This window comes from Triturus cristatus, chromosome 10, assembly GCF_964204655.1.
Source record: "Triturus cristatus chromosome 10, aTriCri1.1, whole genome shotgun sequence".
NCBI lineage: Eukaryota > Metazoa > Chordata > Amphibia > Caudata > Salamandridae > Triturus > Triturus cristatus.
In genome coordinates this window covers 382999274-383022024 of record NC_140593.1, presented here as the reverse complement: position 1 = coordinate 383022024, position 22751 = coordinate 382999274, and the positions used below count along the sequence as shown (strand labels likewise).

At 42.6% G+C, this 22751-nt stretch overlaps 2 protein-coding genes across 9 annotated transcripts in view; both read right to left on the bottom strand.

Annotated features, from left to right (window-relative positions):
- Positions 1 to 998: 998 nt before the first annotated feature.
- Positions 999 to 3850, bottom strand: HOXA2 (homeobox A2). Its single transcript, XM_085631635.1, has 2 exons — positions 2984 to 3850; positions 999 to 2445 (listed from the first exon to the last, which is right to left on the bottom strand). The coding sequence occupies exons 1-2, from the start codon at positions 3366 to 3368 to the stop codon at positions 1703 to 1705; spliced, it is 1128 nt and encodes a 375-aa protein (XP_085487761.1). The 5' UTR covers positions 3369 to 3850; the 3' UTR covers positions 999 to 1702.
- Positions 3851 to 7571: 3721 nt separating this feature from the next.
- HOXA3 (homeobox A3) overlaps positions 7572 to 22751 on the bottom strand; it is a 130666-nt gene continuing 115486 nt past the window's right edge. For all 8 annotated transcript variants that reach the window (XM_085631628.1, XM_085631627.1, XM_085631633.1 and 5 more), the window contains one exon: positions 7572 to 8975. In XM_085631628.1, the coding sequence (XP_085487754.1) occupies positions 8200 to 8975 (776 nt within the window). In that variant the 3' untranslated portion in view covers positions 7572 to 8199. The remainder of the gene's footprint in view (positions 8976 to 22751) is intronic.

Sequence of the window (22751 nt, the reverse complement as noted above, 5' to 3'; positions counted from 1 at the left end):
GGTGGGCCCATGTGTAAGGTTGCACTATGTGTGCTTACACTGTATGCGCGTGTCCCTTTATCTGTTTTCGAGTATTTATTAAGCGTGTGTATGTACATTATGTGCGTATTGTATCTGTTTGTATATGTACGTTATGTGTCTTGAGTATACATTATGTATGTGCGTTTAATGTGGACGTGTGCATATCATACGACTTAGTTATTTGTGTGTATGTTTTCGGTGTGCACATAATACTTTTGTGTTCCTTGTATATATTGGAATGTGTGCACATTATCTGTCCACATTAGATCTCCTTGTGCATACACATGCACGCATGTTTGTAAGCATATGCATGTCTAAGTTCTGTTGACATATTACTTACATGCACATTAACATTTTATGATTATGGAACACAAATATGATTTTTTTTTCGGTATGCAGTTACATGTGCATGCAGGCATGTTCAAACAGGTCTTACTGAACAAGAGGTACATACATGTAAGTGACTAAAAATACATATGTAAGTGACAACAGAAGACAACTGTTGCTTGCTCGTGCCCCTCAAGGAGTAGTTTGCACAGTATCGCGATGTTTGTTTTCAGGGGCGCTGAGCGCCTGTGAGGTTTCAGCTGGTAAAACAAGCTTTTTATGTGCTTAGGACGTCTGGGAAAGTGTCCGCCGGTCCCTGGGGAGGGCGAGCACCGGTCTCGCACCCTGGAGGAAAGGCAGGGCACGCAAATTATTGGTGGGCATCCGAATTAAACATATGTTCGGCTAACAGGTTTCAAAATGAAACATCTCAGAATCACCAGACTCGCGCACATGACGTCTTTCGCTGGGAGGACATTAACCAACTTTTGTTTTCCTGTTTTAGGTCTGTCTGAGAAGGACCTGTTAGCAGCAGTAAAAACAAACCGGACTTGTTCAGCAGACTACACAAGCCCCTCCCTGGAAGACTGCGGACATTTCAAACACGCTAAATATAGAGAGAGAGCCGCATTCACAGACATAGAAACTCGTTTTATGTTTGTCCTTTGTTTATTGTAAGAGTTTTACAATAGTTTAGGCACTTACTATCAACTTCCCGTGGTTTTTAAAGATTGTCTCACCTCTATTTACAAAATAACCTCATTTGTTTTGTGCAGAATTAAACATCTCCGTAGTAACATTTACATGGCCACACCAAAATATAAAATTGCTGTATTAAAACATTTTCCAAAAGTTTAAGATACTTGTCCGTTTACTTTTTTTCCCCCTTGAAAACACATATGTTTAACGCAGTGAACGCGTGGTGAGTTATTTATTCATCAGCAGTAGAATTTCTGACCGAAAGTGTGTTTTTTCTCTCCCTCTGTAGTGATTTCAGATGGAGCCTTTGGGTGGGGAGGAAAAAAAACTTGGAAGCGACCTACTTGTAGCAAACCTTACTTTATTCTATCAAAAATACTTTCACAACGCTTCCTAACGTGGTACAAAATAAAAAGACCTTGAAAATATATCCACGTTCCTCCCCGTCTCATGTATTGCTATCAGATATTTGCTCAAGAGGGTGGCGATAGACTGCCAACAATAGAAATTAAAAAATCGCAGAAATGACTTTTAACTCTGAAACAAACAGTAATCATGGACCAAAAAAAAAGTACTAACCAGCAACAGAAGGAAAAAAACACACACTCCTTGAAAAAAACAAGGCCATCACCCGTTTCGCAGGGCTGGGGGGTGCTCAGTAAGTCAGATGCTGCAAGTCGATGGTGGTAAAAGTGTCTGTGAAAAAGTCAAAACTGTCGGTGGAGATGTCCACGGGGCTGTCCAGGGACCCCGGCAGGCTGGGGGACACTGCATCTGAAAGCTGCAGGCAGGAGTCCGAGGAGAAAGCGCCGAAGTCCTGTAAGGAGGGCACCTCGAGGCCCTCCGGGCTGCCATTGTCCAGGCCAGCTGCGCAGTTCTGCACCATTGTGGCCAGGAGGGTTGGAACAGAGGGCGCCTGGTGCGAGAAATGTTTCAGATTTTTCTCGTTGGCGCTTAGAGGCGACGACGGGTAGCTCTGGGAGTCGCCATTGTGCCCGTTCTGGGCGGATTGTTGCTGGGGCAGCGAGTTCTGCTGGAAGGTGTAGCCCTCCCGCTCCAGCAGGGCGCCGGACACGCTGCTCAGGGCTTGCTCGAAGAGGGACGTCTCCTCCTCGTCCTCGCTCCGATCCCCTTCCTCCAGCCCTTTGCCCTTGCCCTCCCCGTTCTGGTTCTCCTTGCACTGGGTCTGGCGCTTGTGCTTCATGCGGCGGTTCTGGAACCAGACCTTCACCTGCCGCTCGGTCAGGTCCAACAGGGCGGCGATCTCCACCCTCCTCGGCCTGCACAGGTACTTGTTGAAGTGGAACTCCTTCTCCAGCTCCAAGAGCTGCGTGTTGGTGTAGGCCGTCCGCAACCGCCTCGACCCGGCGCTGCCGTTCTCCTGGATGTCCAGGGCCTCTGAAAAAAAGTACCAAAAAACACAAAAATCACATTAAAACCCATGCGCAAAAACACACATGCAGAAGAAAAACAGCGCAGCCACAAAATGGCCGCCTGGACGCGGCGAGCCCCATTGTTGCTTCCAGTGCTGCGAGGGCTGCAGTGCGCATCCCTTCGAGTAGCACCAAAAACACGATCTAATCGTTGCGTTTAGAGCTGAAAAGCGCGCAACAGAAGAACAAACTTGTGTTTTTGGTGCAAATATGTTATCCAGACTACAGTTCCTAATGAAGGCATCAGCTGCTTAGCTGCGCGAGGGCAATCTATCACTCTTCATTACTGTCAAATTTCAAAACTCGGGGACAGCGAGCCGCAAGGGGGTCAGCCGCGACGCCAATAAATCACCCTGTCTCCGCAAGTTGGGGAAAGTTTCCTCGCCTTCCCAAGCACAAGAACCCCCCCCCCCCCCTCAGGAGCCATAATCCGCAGTTAAAGGCGGCATTGAGGCCGGGGCACGCAAGTGTATGTTGTTGGGGGGCGCACGGCATGAACTGACCTTTGTGGCTCAGGCAGGCGGGTCCGGTGGCCGGCAGGGTGGCCGCGGCAGCGGTGGTGGTGGCGGTGGTCACCGGCAGCGCGCCCTTCTTGAATGTTTTCTTCTCCTTCATCCATGGGTACTCCGGAGGCAGGGCGCCCCCCGGCCCGGGGGCCCCTCCATGCTGGCCGGGCTTGGGCCGGCCGTGGCGAGGGTGGCTCCCCGGGTGCAGGCTGGGGATGGTCTGCTCGAAGGGCGGAGGCAGCAGTGTCGAGTGGGAAAGCGTCGAGCTCTTGATTGATGAAGTCTGAAATGTATCACCGACAGGGGGAAAAGATGTCAGGCACTCGGCGAGCGACGGCTGGCTATTGATAAAACCAATCTCTCGCTCGAATTCGAAATTCATCGCCCCCTCGTCCTCCGAGCCCCTTTACCAAAGTTAGGTCTTTTATTTAATGCCTCGCAAGGCCCCGGCAAACAACAAGAAATTTCATAAAATCTCGGCGAGTGTGTTTTTTTTTCTAATTCACTGATTACAGCCGTATGGGGACCGTGCTACCATTAAACTATTGAATTCACGGAGACAAGGTTGAAATTGGACCGAATTGGCTGTCACATGATTGCCGCTGCCCAATGACAATTTGGGGTTTAATCAAAAGAGGCCACTGTCTGTGTGATTGATCCAAAAAAGCCAGGAAGGCACGCCTCATTCTACACCATGCGCGGATTTATTTACACTTTTTTTTAACGCACACGCACTCCTTTCAGAAAAGAATTTTATATTTTTTTCCCCTCTTTTGCGTTTCTTGTGCTAGCGGCTAGGCTGGCCCTGCCTCTGTCTGCAGCAGCCTCCTCGCATTGTTCCTGACTGCCAGGAAGACTTTTGCCCCCTCACAGATCATTTTAAGCACTACATTTGACGCCCCGGAGTCATTAACAAAGTAATCCATTAATCTTCAAAGTTTGACACCCAGGCCCCCACATCCCAGCCACAAAACTTAAACACCAGGGAAGCCCTGGTTCATTCTGTTCCAGTTTATCTTGGGAATAGGTGTTTACACTTGTATTGTTTTTTCTTCTGAAAACCCTGTTTGTGCCTTTGTATTTTTTTAGTCCGCCTTATTATACAGTAAGGAGAACAATGGATTGTCCCCCTCTGCCCTTTGTCGAGATATTTTTTTTTTCTGACAGCCGCCACCTCCCTGGCGCATCAGATGGCAAGCGTGGGGTTTAGAAGCAGCCGCGTCGCAGGATAGGAAATCTTCCAGCATTATCTAGAAGGAGGCTAAAAAAACACCTTATTGTAGCCCCAGCATGACCATCAAGGCGCTTTAAGGCACATGGGTTTGTTTTTAACACACCTCCATTGCATGGAACCGGTGAGTATCTATCTTGGCAGTAATGGCGGACAATGTGATATAAAGGGAATTTTTTTTATTCTGTGATGTGTACACGTGCAGTTTTATGCTATGCATGCACATACATGTAAATAACCACATCGATAGTTTTCGATAGCTGTGAAATCCTGCAATTGTTACAGAATCTATTGGTTTTATGGAATGTATATATATATATATATATATAAATAATTGACTCGAGTGTGGTCATAAGAACCCCTCCAGAACTCGTGAGATCATTCAATGCAGCTGTAAGACTGTTCCGAAATGTGTTTTTTTTAAACTATCCGTTTTTCAAAATATACTTGTACACGTTTATTTGTAGAAATGCAGTATAGCATGCATTGTTTATTAGACAAATAATTGTACTAACTAATATATGGGATGGTTCCTGCGACTTCCAGGTGTGTCGGTCCTCGCCTCCCTGTAAGAATGCGGCGCATTTCTCCCTTGCACATGTATGTTCCTTGTTAAACCTGCAATGCGACACATATGTCCTTTCTGTGAATTCTGGGATCAGCTTCTTTTGAGTCCACAGACACAACAAAGCCACACCTGGGAATGCAACATCGGATACCTGCAATCCAAGCCTCTGTTTATAGAAAACACAATAAAGTGCGCGGTTATTTAATATCTAAACACAGGGGCCTTAAAAATGAAAACTCGAACGAAAAAAGCAAGGCCCTTAATTTTCTAGCTTCTGCTTCTAACAAAGCTGGAAGGAAAACCGGGGCTCGATCAATCTTCCTCGCCGAGCAGGGCTTGACAGCTCCTGGCCTCGAAGATCAGATGTAAAGCGTCTGGCTCCGGCAGGAGCAAATGTTGCTTGGGGGGAGAGAGAGCAGAAGAAATGTGGGTAAACAGAGAAGGAAAGAGTCTCCAGACTTGTATTTTCTGCCGGACGGTTTCAGTGTTTCCAGGTATGGTACCTTTCTTTTGTTTCCTGAGCATGTTGTGTGTGTCATGTGTGTGTGCTGTCGGGGGCCGCTGACAAATAGCGCCGAGAGCTGCATGTGTGTGTGGGAGAGGTAGGCAGAAAGGTTCCCAGGGCTTTAAATAGAGCTATTTAAAAAACATGTGTGGGTGTGGGTCACTCGACAGTGCTTTTTTTCTCTCTGTTCCTCTGCTCCCAATTCAGAACCATCTGGAACGAAATATTCTTTCCTCTTTTGTGAGCCCCGGGATTTTTGGCTCTGGCTTCCGGGACATGAAAGCCAAGCCTTGGAAAGGCTCACCACGCATGTTGTACAATGCAGCTTTTTGAGAATCCCAGATAAATCATCCAGAAAGCTAAGAGGGGTGTGTGGACGGCTGTGGGTGTATGTGCTTGAGTGCGTGTGGTAGTTGCCTGCTCGGAGTTTATGTGTTAGACACTGAGAGGGCGCGAGGCCGATGGATTTATTAATTCATACTTTGAGGATGTCTTTGTTCTCAAGTGGAAATATTGTTCCTGGCAAGGACTCACGCAAAGCAAATATTCTCACTACAGATCCGACAAGCTTTCTGGACAGATTTGTAGGAGAGCAGATAAACCATGTCCGATTCCTGTAACGAATTTATATAATGAATTAAAATAATTTTATAGTCATAACCGTGGTATGTACAGACTGCTTCCTCGTTAAACTGGCAGCCAAAATCGAGTGTCGAGCAGTGGTAGGCAGGGTATCGAGGAGAGTGCTAGCATGCCATGTTCTGCATTAAAATACACATTTAAGCTGTTCTAAGCACATGTTTCTGGCTTGTTGTGCAACTATTTCAGGAAGCATCTAAAATGGCGTCCAATTCCCATACAATAGGAGAGACAAACGACATTTATTTTGATACAAGCAGCCTCCTAGGTTTTGTCTTCAAGAAAAGGGCGTCGATTGTCTTGTAAGAACGGGGGATGGGAAATAAAAGAGTTAATTAATCTTCCCAAATCGGTTTTACAGGTTTGTGTAGCATTCGTCCCTACGTTTTTTGTCATTTTATATTAAGTGGTGTCCAGTTCCATTTCAGCTCCAGAAGACATCTGTACGAATCATATTTTCAGCTGATCCGTTGACACAGCTAGAGATCAGCACACAGGTCTTTGTATGTATATAGATGTTTGTACGCATATGAGCACACAAACGTGTGCGCTAATATAGTATTCTAGGATATTTTGACAACACTTTTATACTAGTATCTACCTACCCATGGATAACTTGGCAATTACACATATTATCAGGTCTATTTTTCTGAAATGTATTTGCTGCATGAATTAATCGCTATTACCAGAATGTTCCTGTCTTTCTGTTTCAGTTATTCGCTGTGTTCTGTCCCTTTATTTTGATGGTATGGATTGCACGTAGGTGGAAGGCTGTCATTTAGTCTCGAGTCTATATCTGGGGGCTGTAAATTACACGTATGTATGTGTGTACCATTACAATCAGACATCTTTGTCCGACTCTGTACATGCAGATGTGTTAGCGCCTACTTGTTCTCATGTGCTTTTTGTCGATTTAAGCAAAATGCAGCATTTCTTTGAAGACGTGTCTTTGTGCGGAGGGGAAGCCGTGGGAGTCAGAGCTCGGTGTCCTTCAAAGCACTCTGGTGCAGAGGCGAGTACCCTCCGTGTGTGTGGAGGGATGTCTGTGATCCGGGCTGCAGCCTGCAGGAGAAAGAAGAGACAAAATGGCGGCGGAGGAGAGAGTATGGCACCAGGCTCCCGTCTCAGCCTCTACCAGGGGTCGCCATGCAACGGAACACCTGCGTTCAATTGAAATATGATCCACATATATGTGTGGCGACCCAGATTTTGTACCAGAAAAACGAAATCAATCTAAAATCTAAGCCTTTTAGATGAACTCGAACATTGGATTTGTTTGAAACTACCAAATGTGGAAACTGCTTAATGTGTTCAGTCTTAATGTAACTCAAACACCTCTACCTCCCCTTAAGTTACCTTTGTCCCCATAAATGCATTAAACCCGAAGGTAACATTTGAAAGCAGATGTGATGGCTTGCATGTATGGAAATAGTATGTTATTGGGCTCCTCTTTTGGCTTTTACGTCATCCTTTCTCGACATTTCATTATTGAGAATAAAATCTTTCCCCAGAACTGAACATTGCTTTTTGTAAAGAAATTTCAATGTCATAGTAATGATAATTTTGAAGGAGGTGGGTGTGCCTGACGTACACATACATATACAGTATTCATGTTTCGTTTTCTTTCTGATTTTTTATTGCAATATTAATACAGGGGCGGACTGTATTTGAAATAAAAACGTCCTAATATTTCCAATATGCAGTTTATCACAAGGCCCAACACTCTGTCTCCATACTATCCAGAATGCCGTTTCATTTTGCTTATAAATATGACAGGTTGGGGATAAATAATATTTTAACATGTATGATTATTTCATGTTAGAAATGGAGGGTCAACAATAAATATGTCCGAGTGATCACCAGAGTACACACTTTGCAGGAAGTACACACAACCGATGTCCTGGGATACCCTGTTCCAACGCCCATTCGTGTCTTTTTTTTGCAATTTAATAAGAAGTGCAATAAAAATTAATAAATTGCTTCCCTGTTTGTGCGAACAGCTTCACGTTGGAGGTCCTTTTTAAACAATCTGCACACATACCCTGTTATCAAAAAAACCCTGAAAGGTAAAATATGAAAACTGGTGACTGAAATACAGTCACATGGCTACAGTTCACAAAACATAGGGGGCACGAAAAAAAGGAGCACTTCAAGCAACATATATTGCTATGGCACAAAAAACGATTTAAAATGCATTGACAAAGAATTTTAAAAAACGGAATAAAACGGAGTTGTTGGACGATAAGCACATAGCCTCTTGGGACTGTCCTTCACAGGTGAGTCAGTTTGGGTGCCTCTTGCATTCTTCCCTGAGAAGGCTGGTGAGAGGACAGGTCTGTGTATGTGGGGTGAGGGTCGCACTGTCCATGGTGGTGGCTGGAGGCCATGGACCCAGGGCCACCGTAGTCCATGCTGGCCGAGGACGGGTGGGAGAGATGGGTTAAACCAAAAATGGAGGGCCCCGAGTTAGTCATGCTTTCCACATAGCTGTTGCCCACGTAGACGGGGCTTCCCTGTAAATGCGGATTTCCATAGCCATTGTTGCCCTGCAGTGAGTGGGCCTCGTACTCCGGCGTGACAGCTGTTGTCCCCGCGTATCTCTTGTGGGGAGGCGGGCAGTTGTTGAGGGGAGGCGGATATGACGTGTGCAGGTTATAGGCGTTCTGGTGCGCCTTGGTAAAGGACGGAGGCGACTGGGGTTCATAGGGCACACTGTTCACCAGGGAATGCATGGAGTTCAGGTACCCCCCGCCCATGGACTGGGGCAGCGGGCTCCTGCTGGGGGACTGGCCCCCCGATGACGTCATCATCCCCTTGCCCTTCTGGTCTTTTTTGTATTTCATCCGCCGGTTCTGGAACCAGATCTTGATCTGTCTCTCGGTGAGGCTGAGCAGGCTGGCCATCTCCACCCGCCGGGGCCGGCAGAGGTACCGGTTGAAGTGGAACTCCTTCTCCAGCTCCACCAGCTGGGCGCTGGTGTAGGCGGTGCGCGCCCTCTTGGACGAGGCCTGCCCCGGAGGGCTCTTGTCCCCGGCGCAGCTCTCACCTGCAGGAGGGGAACAAACACAAGGCGAGTCGGTAAACAGGGTGAGGGAGGCACATCCGGGTCATAGTCAACAGAATGCAGGCCTATCTGGGTACACAAGGACATTAGCATAGAAGAAGCAGCACGTGCACAGTTATGTTTGAGCAACACTATTTGCCTATGAGACGGCTCTCACACCGTTTTCAGTTTCGATAAACAGGATACACACACTTTCGTAACGTTCTCGTTTAGCCACACCGAACGCTCTCCTATAATACACAATACAAATTACACCATGATGGACAGCAGCCATCAGTTTCTTTTGAGGTTAAGAAGCAAAAGGACCCCCTATTATTTATTTAATGACCCACACTACGAAGTACATACAGTACAAATTATTATTTAAACAAAAAAAAAAAAAGATCTTTGAGCTGTTCTGCCTAGCACCCAAGTGCAGCTGTAATAACCAGAGGCTCGCACTGCGTGCTTGTAAGGAGGAACACAGAAGCACTGTTAACAAACACACTGCCACAACGCCCACAATAACCACAAGTAAATACAAACAGGCCACGGGAACGTTCTCTTATTATGCCCACATTTACCTGGCATATCGGCCTAGGTAGACACTCGAAGTGACATTATCTTTATTGTTGACCTAACTATGCCAGATGTAATATCTCATACGGGTCAGAAGTCCTTTAAGCGTAAAAAATCTAAACCAGGGATGCCTAACGGGGTCATATGGGGCTTGATACCAGATTTTCAAGATGGCCACTGACTTTGATTAAAAGGCATGTAAATATACCGTAAAAAGTCATCCTCTAAATGTTCCAGTGCACCTCCCCAGATCTACATTATAGACCCCTATACCACAGGTTTCCCACTCTTCCAACAGGAACTTATATTAAAAGGCTACCTGTACTTGTTTGCCCGTCTTTATATTATCTCTACTTACTTTCTTGGGCTACAATCATTAACGTGTTTAGGACACAGATCAATCTACCCTGCCCCTGCAATCTTTGAGTTTGGTTACTTTAAGGGAAGTTGTTGTTCCTGGCATTACGCACTTACACCTGATCACCGAGGTGTGGCCTGTTGGCAAATTACAGTTCGTTTGTTTCAGATCCACTTACAACACATTGCTTTTTGATATTATTTTACACAAATTCAAAGGAAAACGAAAATTCTAATAATAACAACTAAAATCTGGAGACACCGCTAGCAAGAAGTAGCAAAAATCAACTTCAAATCTCATCTTAGCAGAAACAATAAGCACCGTAACCAATCAGGAATTATTTAAAATGAGAAAATAGAACTGTCCACATGGATATAAAGTGTCATATATATATATATATATATATATATATATATATATATATATATATATATATATATATATATATATATATATATATATATATATATATATATATATATATATATATATATTATATATATATATATATCTGGGAAGGTATTAAAAATAACTATAACACGTTTTTCTGTGGAAATAGACACAATATGGTGTATTGGGCTGATCCATTTAAATATTTGCATGTTAATATTAATTGGCATCTCACGAGTAAAAATGTATACCAATTAATTTGGCTTTCCAACTTAGGGCCCATAGCTGCATGTTGTCAGTAATTTATTCATAGCACTAGATGGAAAATATTTCTGCAACTTTCCTTTAAAAATGTCATAATACTCCCTTTCCCGCTACTCATGATGAGTGTGCATGATTATGTTGGAAGTCTAAAGGAATATTACGAGTGTCCTCTTTCCAAAGTTGATGTCATCTACTGCACAAATATACAAGATATAAGAGTCAAAGGGGCTCTCTAGTTTATCGTAGGTATAAAAATACAAGGCAAATATTATTTGAGCAGACTGTTTTCTGAGATTTTGCACCGATTTCAATACTAAAACAAAACAAGCACTGGCAAAGCCAATAGGTCTTGCAGCCAGTCTTTTGGCTACAGCGGTTTTTTTGTTTTATTTGCTTTGTAATAGATTTCGCAAAACATTATTGTTGGGGTAAGTGCCAGTTCATAAACAATCTAAAAAAAAAAATGCCCATCTACAAAAATATTTGTTTGGTTTCAAAAAGCACACATTGCTATGGTGGTTAGTCCATGGCACGTACGGGGACCACTGTGTGTGTGTATGTTTTCTTTGTGAAAGGAGGGATCCGTCACTCACACTGCGGTTAGCTGGTCGTTGAAGTGGCCTGACCCACTGCCCCATGCCGTATGCTGTAGTGTGTGGAATATAAATTCAAATGACACAGCAATAGACCAGTGGATGAAGAAGGCTGGCTGAAAGTCCCTTTAAGTGTTATACATATAATTTTAGTAAAATCAAAATGTCTTGGCTTAAGCCAGATCTAAAAATGGAGACTGGAATAAACTAGAGATATAGGACGTGTTTAGCACGTTATTGTCTCAGGTAATAATTGAAGGGGAAGCACGCACAAGAGGCCCCTGTGCTCGAGTCTAAATTTGCACATTAAAAACAGGCGTTCAAGACCTTCAGTCAGACTTCCAACTGCATGCATCACAATTCTTTTGGTACCTCCAGCTCTGACATGGTCTTTCAGATTGAGATGTTCCGGACACCAATCCACTGGAGGTGTGGGTACTTATGGGTCCCTTAACAAATCTATTAAACTTTGGTGGGACACTCCCCGGACCTGCTGGGGCCAGGCTGGAAGGCATGGGTAGGTGGGTCATCTGGGGAAGGCGGGATGGGATGCCTGTATGTGGCCCCAAGTGTGGGCCATTCCAGCTCAGCACATCCAGTTTAAATTCTTCACTAGGCATATCTTACCCCTTACAGACTATGGAGGGCCCGGGTATCCTCTTCCCCTGAATGTGTGGTGTGTTTGGAATCTAGAGGGGTTTATTTCCATATACTGTGCTGAAATATTCCTAATCCCACCCAGGGTGGTGAGATCGCATGTGGAGGCTAGCCCCCGGAACACCTTGCTGGGTATCTTGCAGGATATGGGTGTCTCCGGGTAGACAGGTCACAGGTGGGGCTGGGTACACTGCAGGCTAAGAGAGATACAGCTAAACACTGGAGCCCCTGCCGGTGCTCCACCCTTGGTGGCTTACACTGCAGGCTAAGAGAGATACAGCTAAACACTGGAGCCCCCGCCGGTGCTCCACCCTTGGTGGCTTACACTGCAGGCTAAGAGAGATACAGCTAAACACTGGAGCCCCCGCCGGTGCTCCACCCTTGGTGGCTTACACTGCAGGCTAAGAGAGATACAGCTAAACACTGGAGCCCCCGCCGGTGCTCCACCCTTGGTGGCTTACACTGCAGGCTAAGAGAGATACAGCTAAACACTGGAGCCCCCGCCGGTGCTCCACCCTTGGTGGCTTACACTGCAGGCTAAGAGAGATACAGCTAAACACTGGAGCCCCCGCCGGTGCTCCACCCTTGGTGGCTTACACTGCAGGCTAAGAGAGATACAGCTAAACACTGGAGCCCCCGCCGGTGCTCCACCCTTGGAGGCTTACACTGCAGGCTAAGAGAGATACAGCTAAACACTGGAGCCCCCGCCGGTGCTCCACCCTTGGTGGCTTACACTGCAGGCTAAGAGAGATACAGCTAAACACTGGAGCCCCCGCCGGTGCTCCACCCTTGGTGGCTTACACTGCAGGCTAAGAGAGATACAGCTAAACACTGGAGCCCCCGCCGGTGCTCCACCCTTGGTGGCTTACACTGCAGGCTAAGAGAGATACAGCTAAACACTGGAGCCCCCGCCGGTGCTCCACCCTTGGTGGCTTGGAAGCGTAGAAACTGGAGGAGACTATTCACCCCGCACACAGGTGTCCCCGCAAACATGATAAGGTTTGGCACATGTGGTGGGCATATTATGGACTGGAGGGCACCAGCGGGCCTGTGTGGTAGCGGGGATTGTGTCATTATATATAGAAGATGGATCAGGCCCATGGGGTGCTATTTGACATTACGTTTACAATGGGTTTGTTTTGTGAGAGACAGGCGTGTTGTATCGAAAAACAATAACATGTTCTTATTAAATAAACAGGCGTTAAACAGTTAACTGCATGCTGAAAACAAACCCTGTTGGTACGAGAAAGTTGGAGCCTCTCTCTAATGCACTTTTTCTGATAAAGCACAACATCTCTGGGCAAGGAAACAACCTAATAGGGTTTTAAAGATATAGGTAAGATTTGCCATCAGTTCATGGATCACATTTAAACACCCTGGCCTCACACAAAGGCCCCTCAGCAGGAGCAGACATCCTTCTTGGACACCATTCCAGTACTGCTCAAAGTTGGCCCACAACTGAACAGCTACTTGGCACTGACACCGAATACTGTTTAACTTTGTAATACTTTGGCCTACAAGGACCTTTTTATCGAAAACCACTGAGCATTTGTCTACATTCTCAATGTAGAGGTTATTGCAATAAGATGTCTGTCACCAAAATTTAACTGCAATTTTCCTTTTATTTGTAAGGGAGTCAACAAACGCCCGTGATGCTGTCTATTTAAAATATACATTAGAACACCCTTTCTTCACATACTTCTCAGAGCTTTATCATTTGTTTAAAATAATGAAGAAGCCCTTCAGTTATAATTTATACTATACTAAGGAAAGGCAAGACTGGATGGCCTTCAATGCCATGAAGCCATTTATTTGCACGTTATGTAATGAAAATGCCAATAACATGCTATGTTATGTCACATAGGATTGCCCAGTTGACTGGTGTTGGTACAGCCTCTACAATCACTAAGATTTCCAGCTCTTATTTCATGTTATGTTGGAGTCCATACCTGAAGTGCACAAATCACAGTTCGGGTCTCTTTGAAGCGGGATGCTAAAGAGTTGCATGAGAATCTACTGTAAGGAGGGTGCCGGCACCGAAAACGAGCATTCGCCAAGCCTGGTTTTCTTAAAGCTTAAAAAAATGGTAACCCTGTCCAATGAATATGATTATTTGACGACTGCTTGGAATGGCAAAGGAAAAAGTAAGTACACAAATAATAGACAAACATTTTAAAGATGCAAAAAAGAAACCCTAATAAGTGTTACTTATTAACAGAGCATTAATATCACCTCACCAAAGAGGCATGATTATTTTGAACCTTAAAAATCAGGCGAATTTACTCATTTTTAACAGTGATGCCATATGCCGGAGGGCTATATCCATAAGAGTTGCTTGATCTGTGACAGAATGGTAGAGTGAAGTAGATAGCTATCTTTGGAGAGCAGGTTTTTCCTAGGTTGAGTCTTTTAAATGTTCGTTGAAATAATCAAACCCCATGTTACTGAGTTTATTATACCAGAAATGTAACATCAGGCACTTCTGAATTTAATTGCAATGAACAGAAATGATAGATCATTTAGTCCAAATTTCTGTTTCACAGTGCAAACTTCTCTAGATCATATTGAGCAACACCAATTGTCATTTAATGTCAAAATTGACAAGAATTTTCCCGCTGGAGCCCCGGTGGCTACTATTAATGATTAGAAGTGACTCTGACTGGACTAGACACAAGGAAATATGGTTGGCACTGGCGGCGGGGGTAGCAAAGAGGAACATTGCAAGGGACTGGGGCTCGCGGACTCCGCCCCAGTGGGACCAGTGGATATGGGACTTGGACTGGTGCCAAAGGGCCGAAGAAACTATCTATAAAAGCAGAGGGTGCACCAAAAAATGGCGGAAGATTTGGGGGCCATGGCGAAAGTACAGGCAGACGGGGGGAGGATTGTGACTTTAATATCTACTGTCATTTGTCTCGCTGTGCCATTGAAGGTCTATTATTGTCCTACAGACGGGTGATTCATCGTATGCATTGTGCTAAATGTCCTGCATTGTTTGATGGTCTGAGCAATGTTAATAAAAAGAGTTTAAATAAAAAAATGACAAGAATTTGAAACCTCTGCATCATCATCAAGGCCTTTAACCATAAGAAGCCAATCCGGCTTGCTGTAAAATGTTTTAATCTCTGGCTATCTCCGTAACACTGCCTGCAAAAGACCGGAATCTAGAAGGACCACAACGCAAGGAAGCATTCTATTTCTATCTATACATACAGACTTTGGTGCATTTTTCCATTGCCATTTAAGAAAGCTTGTCAGATCCACGTCTACTGAAAATACTTGCTGATCCCTCACTACTTCAAAGCTTCTCTCCTGTGCATCATCCCTCATCAACCCATGAGGAGTGGCTTTGTACCTGTACAAATTTACACTTCACAAACCATGCGGTTCTTAACATCATTTACACATGAATGCTTTACCACGAGTGCACTTTAATTGGCCTAGGTAAAATATCACCAAAATACACTTAATGCATTAGCCTAGAGTAGCCTGGCAGATAAATTAAACAACATAGATATAATAAAAGGATCAAACATAAGTGTCTTTCAACCCAGGAATTCCATGAAGACTTTCAAGTGATCAAAATGTGTAGTTTTTTTCAATGAGATTCAACATCATCCTATGTTTACCACTTAACCACCACAAAACATGCAGCAAAATAGCTGGGCAATATGAATTTTCCATGGCTGCTCTTAGAAGGCAAAATGCCTAATCTGCACAAGTTTTAGCCCTGCTTAAGGCAGTTTCAAGACTTTTTAAGGCTGTGGTTCCAGTCTTAAGTACATCTTAAGACTTCCATTTGTGGCTTGAGAAATCTTAAGCTTAATTTAAAACAGGCTAAAATCTCAGCAAATCAGGACCCTTTTTGTTGCTATGTTAAGAGAGACTTAAGCAAAGGTAAATGTTTAATAGATTTGGTCCAAAAAAGAACACCATTCCACGTGATTGAAAATATTCAATTATCCATTTCTTTCAGTGTCCTTCTTTGTCTGCACTCACTGGAAACTGAAATGAATCTTTAAATCACTGTAGCTCACCTACTGTTGCTTAATCTGCCTTCATCAATTCAAACAGCTTCGCCATATTATCGCTTTAGAAAACCAAACTCTTCAAATGAGCATATGATCAAGAACTAAAACCGAGAATGGAAAGGACTAGTTAATGGCTGGTGGCGGGCCTTCAATTTCTTGAGATCTGTAATAAACCTTTTCCTACATCCAGCACAAATCACCTCCACCATGAACACAGTAATGGTGAACCTCCCAGTACAACAGCATAACCCAGCTTCACGGTTGGCGACCTAGCTTTATCAAAGGAAGTCCACTAATTTGAATGACATTTTTTATACATTTCCGTCAGATATCTGCTCAGTATGCACAAATATTTGCATAGGAAATGATTCTGAAGAAGCAGCATAGCAGCATGTATAGCAATATAAAAAAATACTCAAATAGTGTAGTGCTAAAAGGGTCTTGCTTGGGCCCACAATGAATTGCCTATTATCTTGCCAAACTGTAAATATTTTATTAAGTTTCTTTGATCCTGGATGTAGTGAGAAACTGTTGGAATTGCTCAGCCAAGAGAGAGAATGTAACAAGCCTCGCAAGAATGCCTATAAGGCATGGAAAAAGCCTCCCACGCGCATTTAATGTACACGTTAAAAAGGAATAGCTCAAAGCAACTTTTTCTCACTTTGACACAAACAATAAATCAACTGTAATGACACAGAGGAAAGACAGCGAGGATACACCTGTGGGAATTTTGCGTTATGGGTGCTCGCTGCCATATACATCTTTGAAATGGTGTTTTCAGGAAGGCAGTCTATAGATAGCTATAAAAAGTAGTGGGCATAGGACAATACATGTAAAACATATATGAAAGTGCTATTGTTTCTAAAAGGAAATGCTAATAAAGTAATTTACCGAATTTTGGAATGGGTTGGCAGTATCTGGGTTTTTTTATGGAAAAAAAGAAACAACATATTGTAAAAAAGGTTCCAATTGGGGAGGTAAGATTGAGCCTATCCAATTAGTGTAAATATAACAAAAGGCCCTATCCTGCACTTACCAGACAAGACCCTTGGCCATGGAAACCCTTGTTCAAACCCACAAAACATCCTTTTTAGGTCTCGCCTGACCCAGCGCATGCGCTGGTCTGGCGAGACCTATTGAGAGGGCTCCAAAAAGTGCTACCAGGCCAGCCTAGAGCTACAGTGCATGTGCGCGGGCACGCGCGCCGCGCTTTACCGCGATTACTTTCGCGGCCGCACGGCAGCTTTGATGTTTGATCGTGATTGCGATCACTTTCACGGCCGCTTTGCATAGCCAATAGGTCTCGCTTTTGGGACCTTATAAGTATTTAGTTATGCAAGTGTTGCATGGCTAAACACTTATAAGGTCCCAAAGGCGAGACCTATTGGCTATGTCAATGCTTGTTAATTCTTAGTTCTAATCTGGAAGAAGAGATACATTTGTTTTTCGCTTTTAGAAGTGTCCCAGCATTCGACTGCTAACACACTATCAAGAAAATTTGCAATACATTTGTCTTGCAAATCCAACGTCGGAGTATGAAAATGACATCGACGGAAAGAAAAAAAAAAGCTTGAAGAAACGGTGCCTGTTCATATTTGTCTGAGGTGGTGACTTCACTGGTTCTGGAAAGTATTTGGCTGCAACAACCTATTGAGCAGCATCATGCTCGACATTTGCACCTTGAAATAAAATTATCCTCCGACACTCATTAATGATTATGATGTATTGCATAAGAAGATCGCTGAACTAAAAACAGTAATGGAAAAAATGAGGTAAGTGCAGTGGACAAAAATGACTGCATCTACATGCATTCATGTGATATGTTGGTGTGCAGCTCACACGTGTTAACAACTGCTGGCAAAGCCAACAGGTCGTGAGTTGACTGCAGACCTTTTGATGTTTTACCAATGCTTGCTTTCTTTGAAAATTGTTTTTGTAAAACTTGATTTTAAAACGATTCAAAGATGGTCATCGCTGAGTGTGTATGCATGGGCATGCATACAGCCGTCTTGAAATGGCTCTTCTAATCAAGTTCTACAGAAAACATAAAAAATGTCTGTCTGCAGATGTGCACCCTCATACATGTGCATAGTTATGCACAGGCGGCTATCTATGAATATTTTATCGTTTGTAAACACATCCTCAGACAGGCGGACATCTTTGAATAGAGTTTAAAATCAGCAGTGACATTGTGATTGGGCAGAATGCAGCCCTGCATAAAGAAGGGGACCAATGGCTGAAGCAGGCTGACGCATTGCCTCGTAATTTATGTTGTTGTGGGTGGAGAAAAAAATGTGAACAACACAAGAACTGATGAATGGATCAAAAGGGCTGAATGAAAGCCCCTATATGTAAGTAAGTATGCATATGTAAGTGTTTCTAACAGAGATTGTATTTGAAAAAGATGTCTTGGCTAAGAACAGACCTAAATATACTATGGAATTGGCAACTCCAACGACCACCTTATGGTCTTTTGATTGTTTAATCAATGTCACTAAGTTCATCACCTAATTTATGTACTTAAATGATGTTTAATAAAAAGTATCATCCTCAAAAAAGTAATTTAATAATCTGCATAATGTTGCTTTAACATGAAACATGGACAGTCTTACCTCAAGAACTTAATGTTCCCATTATATGTCAAAGTCAACAAGCAATGCATCTTTACCAAGAAGAAAAGACAACACACTAACCTTCTGATGAACACATAAGAATATGTGAGGTTTAGGAAGGTATCTCGGCTGTCATCATTATGCTGAGGGGGTGTACTTTCCTACGTGAATAATCTGAAAACTTTTTCATTCAGACAAATAACAGCTCACCACAAACTACGTATACTTGCTCCAACTCAAGAACTCTTCTCCGCGGAGACATCGATTGACTGTCATTGAGCATGGTTTTAAATATCCATACATTGACTTTATGTCCAAAATGCGCAATTAGCTGAAAGTTGCAGCTCGGAGGATTTACCTTGCAAACTGTAATGTTGTAAATGTGTTGCATTAAACAGTTGTGCATTAAAGCCAAAGTACAAAATCTCAAATTTACTATTTGTGACTCAACACTGAATGGATATTTCAATAGATTACTGTGGAAAATCAATACTTCGGGTAATTATGTACTCTTGTCATGATTGCTTGGCATAGGGCTCCTTATTTTCAAGATCCCCACTCTAAGCGCTTTATCAATAGAAACCAGAACTTTGGCGATTTAACTGAAGATGTGACCATGGATATATTGGAATTGTTCCCTCCTACCTGATGCCAAATCGTTCATCCTTTTCAAAGAACTATCATTGCAAGGAACTAATTAAAATGATAGTAACACAATAAAGAAAGCATGTCTTATGTGGTCATGTAAAGTGAAAACTCAAAAACATATGAGATACCTTTATTATGATTTAAACATGGGGATACGCTTTATCTATGTTAATCAGATCACAGTGGGTCTGATGCACCAAACTGTAAGCCTGGATCAGGTGGGACACATTGTGCTGCATACAGCTCTAAAAGCCCAAGTACAAATCTCATAAAAGAGGAGTCTCTGTTCTCTTCTTCACCTTGAGCAGATCTTACGGAGAGAGGGTGTTTAAGCAAAAGTCCACGAAATAGGGCATTTTAAGGCAGTCTTAATGAAAGATGGTAGATATTTAGTTTGTTGCAACTCAGCTGGGATTTGAGAATATTGTGCATCTGCTCTCATATAGGCCATGTATGCAGCTGCAACTCCAGGGTAGCACTGTACAGTGGGATACGAGTGACCATAGTACACAGTGCATTGATATCTGCACCAAACAGAGCCTGGCAGGTGAGGGCAGGCATGATGACAGCAATGGGTGCACGCCCCTTCCTGAACAGCTTCATCAGTAACATACAGTCCTGCTGGCTACAAGGGCCCCAAACAGAACATGCTTGCAGTATCTGTTTGATACATCTGCTGGGCCACTGCCATGTGTACTGAACCAGAAGACATGAAAGCGGCCTGGGATGGCCTTCGAGTCTCACCTTGCACGACTCACAATGGCTGGAAAACTCACCTAGTTCACTGACTACACATCTCCACAAGCTGAATGAGCCTGTATCAGTGAATTAAACTTCTGAACCAATAGAGAATTCACCCAGACTGCAGAATACTATGTGATGCCATAATAAATAATGGGAGATTGTGTGCTATATAAATGGCAGCAGTAGCAATAACACTATATAGGCCATTTAATGCACTTTGAAATCCACCGCTGCAAGGGTTTTAAAGAATGTCATACTTGCCAAATTTGTGTAACTTCCAGTTTCTGTTATTCCAAACTGTAAATCTGTTTTATGACTCAAGGCTAAAGTACTTAGACAATGTTCTTGTGTTCTTGCCACATGGATTCACTTACTAACTGTACAAAACATGATACATGACAATTCACAAAAAGTGAATGATAGATAAAATGTGAACATACTATGAACAGTTTTCAGAAAATCTGAAAACCCTGCATTTGTTTATAGTGCGATTTCTTGAGGGAAGGGATAGTCTCTAGGACTACTATCAAACTCTGCGAAATTGTATAAAGTGTTAAAAACAACTGTAAACAAACTATTCCCATAAAAGTAGATAAACTCATCAAACATGAACTATAAGTGGCAGAATGTAATCATAAATTAGTTTTTCAAAGTGTAATCAATCCTCGAAGCTTTCATTGAGAGGAACATTGTAAAATTCACAATAATTTGTGGCAACTTTTTGCAAAATGAACAGTTTGTCTACCCCTTCACTTGGCATCACCTATTCACCTGCCCAAAATGGGAGATACACATATGTAGAACAGGTCTAAGAATTTCATTAAAAGGACACTGAGGAGTTCCAACAACATTCACATTCAAACCATCACTGCCTTCACAATTCAATATATGAAGCGTCACAATGGCTACTTGCTACTCGCAGAACAGCTTATTATTGCTTACTACAAGTCACAAACACTCGGAAGGAGTTACATGCTTTAAATACCCAGTCTATCAAGCAAAAGGCCAAACTCAACCTTGGCCTCCAAGACGTAATTTAATTTTGCGTAAAAACACAAATACACCTTCTTATTGTATTGAAATGTAGCCAATGCTCAAGATACCAAAGAATCTAGATATAGGTGGCGGATGGGAATCACAACTTACTACTGGAGTTGCTATATCCTGTGAACCTACCAGTTAAGTGAAATGTATGTGGTGCTGTATAACAAGTTACCATTGCATGGTTACACACTCTCTCTCTCTCACACACATTTATATTTAAGTATGTAAACTACTGGATAAAATACTAACCTACTGGATTATAGTCTAACCGAGGGGATATTCCACCCAGTGTACCAGATTCTTAGAACAATCATTAATAAGGAACCAGTGAGCAGTATACAGTGGGGGAGCGCTTGCAGAAGAGAAACCAGCCTTAAACAGATTCATCACCTCCCCAAAAATTAAAAGCAAAAATGGAACAAGGAGCCATGGAGGACTAATAAAATGGCGAAAGTGAAAATGTAAAAACAAAGCTGTGTTGTTTCCCCTTTAAATCCCTATTTTTCAGTGACAGAGTTGATGCCATTTAAAACTTAAGGCGAGGGATTAAAACAAGTTTTACAAACCCTTAGATTAAAAAAACTTGCTAAATCTTGGTTAAACAATTGCTACCACTGCTCACAAAGCATTTTAAAGGAGGGACGTGTAGTCCCTCAAAATCATTTAAACGTGGCTAACATTTTGTAAGAACAAGGAAAAAATGAATGATTTCATGCTTGCGCTATTATGGATTTCAAATTGAATTATTTTAACATTATGTAGGTTCATTCACCTGAATGGTCAAAATAAAGGAAAAATGTTATCACAGCTACAGACATCATATAATAAAATGATGTCCAGCTACATATTGAATTCCAGGCATAAAACCCTTAAAACAGTGAAGTGAACCACTTACGGTGCATGATTTATCACAGGGATGCAGCATGATTTATCACAGGGATGCAAGCTGAACAATTTTACCTTCTATCATTTTGATGGTATAATTTCTGTTGAGAAGAGCACAAAAGTGTGCAGACGTTTGATTTATATTTCCTACTCACTTCTTAATATTTTTTTTATTTATGGTGAGTAATTTACTCCTCATATATGCATGTCCCCGTATTCTTACTTAAATAAAAAAAAATACTGTCTGCTACTTCTAACCAATGTCTGCGATTAATAAAAGCTTATTTTACAAAAGTAGTACATTGTTTAAATTAGATCTACACTGGATTACAACTTTGGACTTATAACTGAAGAATTCATGACACTGTTTGAATATAACGTTGAAATATACATTTTTGCAGGGTGAGCTTAAAACCACACACCAAGGCAGAACAGCAGACTCATGGCGGCTTACATCCTTTAATCAGTAAAAGTTAGATGTTTATCCAATAGTATCCCACTAAAAGCAAAGTAAATGTGAAGACATGCACAATTCAGTCTTCACTTGAAAGACAACATATACTTACTGGGTAGTTTGTTCATGCAAGTACACACAAAGAAACTCCCTTATCACATACTGTAATGCGAAGTGGATACTTGGTACACTAAAGATAACCACATTCAGTTCTTCGGAGGTGACTTTCCATACAGACGACTTACACTAGTAGGAACGAGTTATACTGCTAACAATGAAGCCAGTTTACATTTAATCAGTTATTTTTCTCTATTGGTTGCCACTGATCAATTCAGCTGAAATTATGGGTTTTTGAAGCAAAAGTAATAATCTGTATCGTTTATCTAGATCAGCTGTTATCATATGGTGGGGTGGTGACATGGGTTGTACTGAAAGGGAGGAGATTTGGGAGGAAAAAGATTATACCATTTGCTGTGCGATACCGGTATTATGTCTGCTCTGTGGAGAGGTGCAATACAAA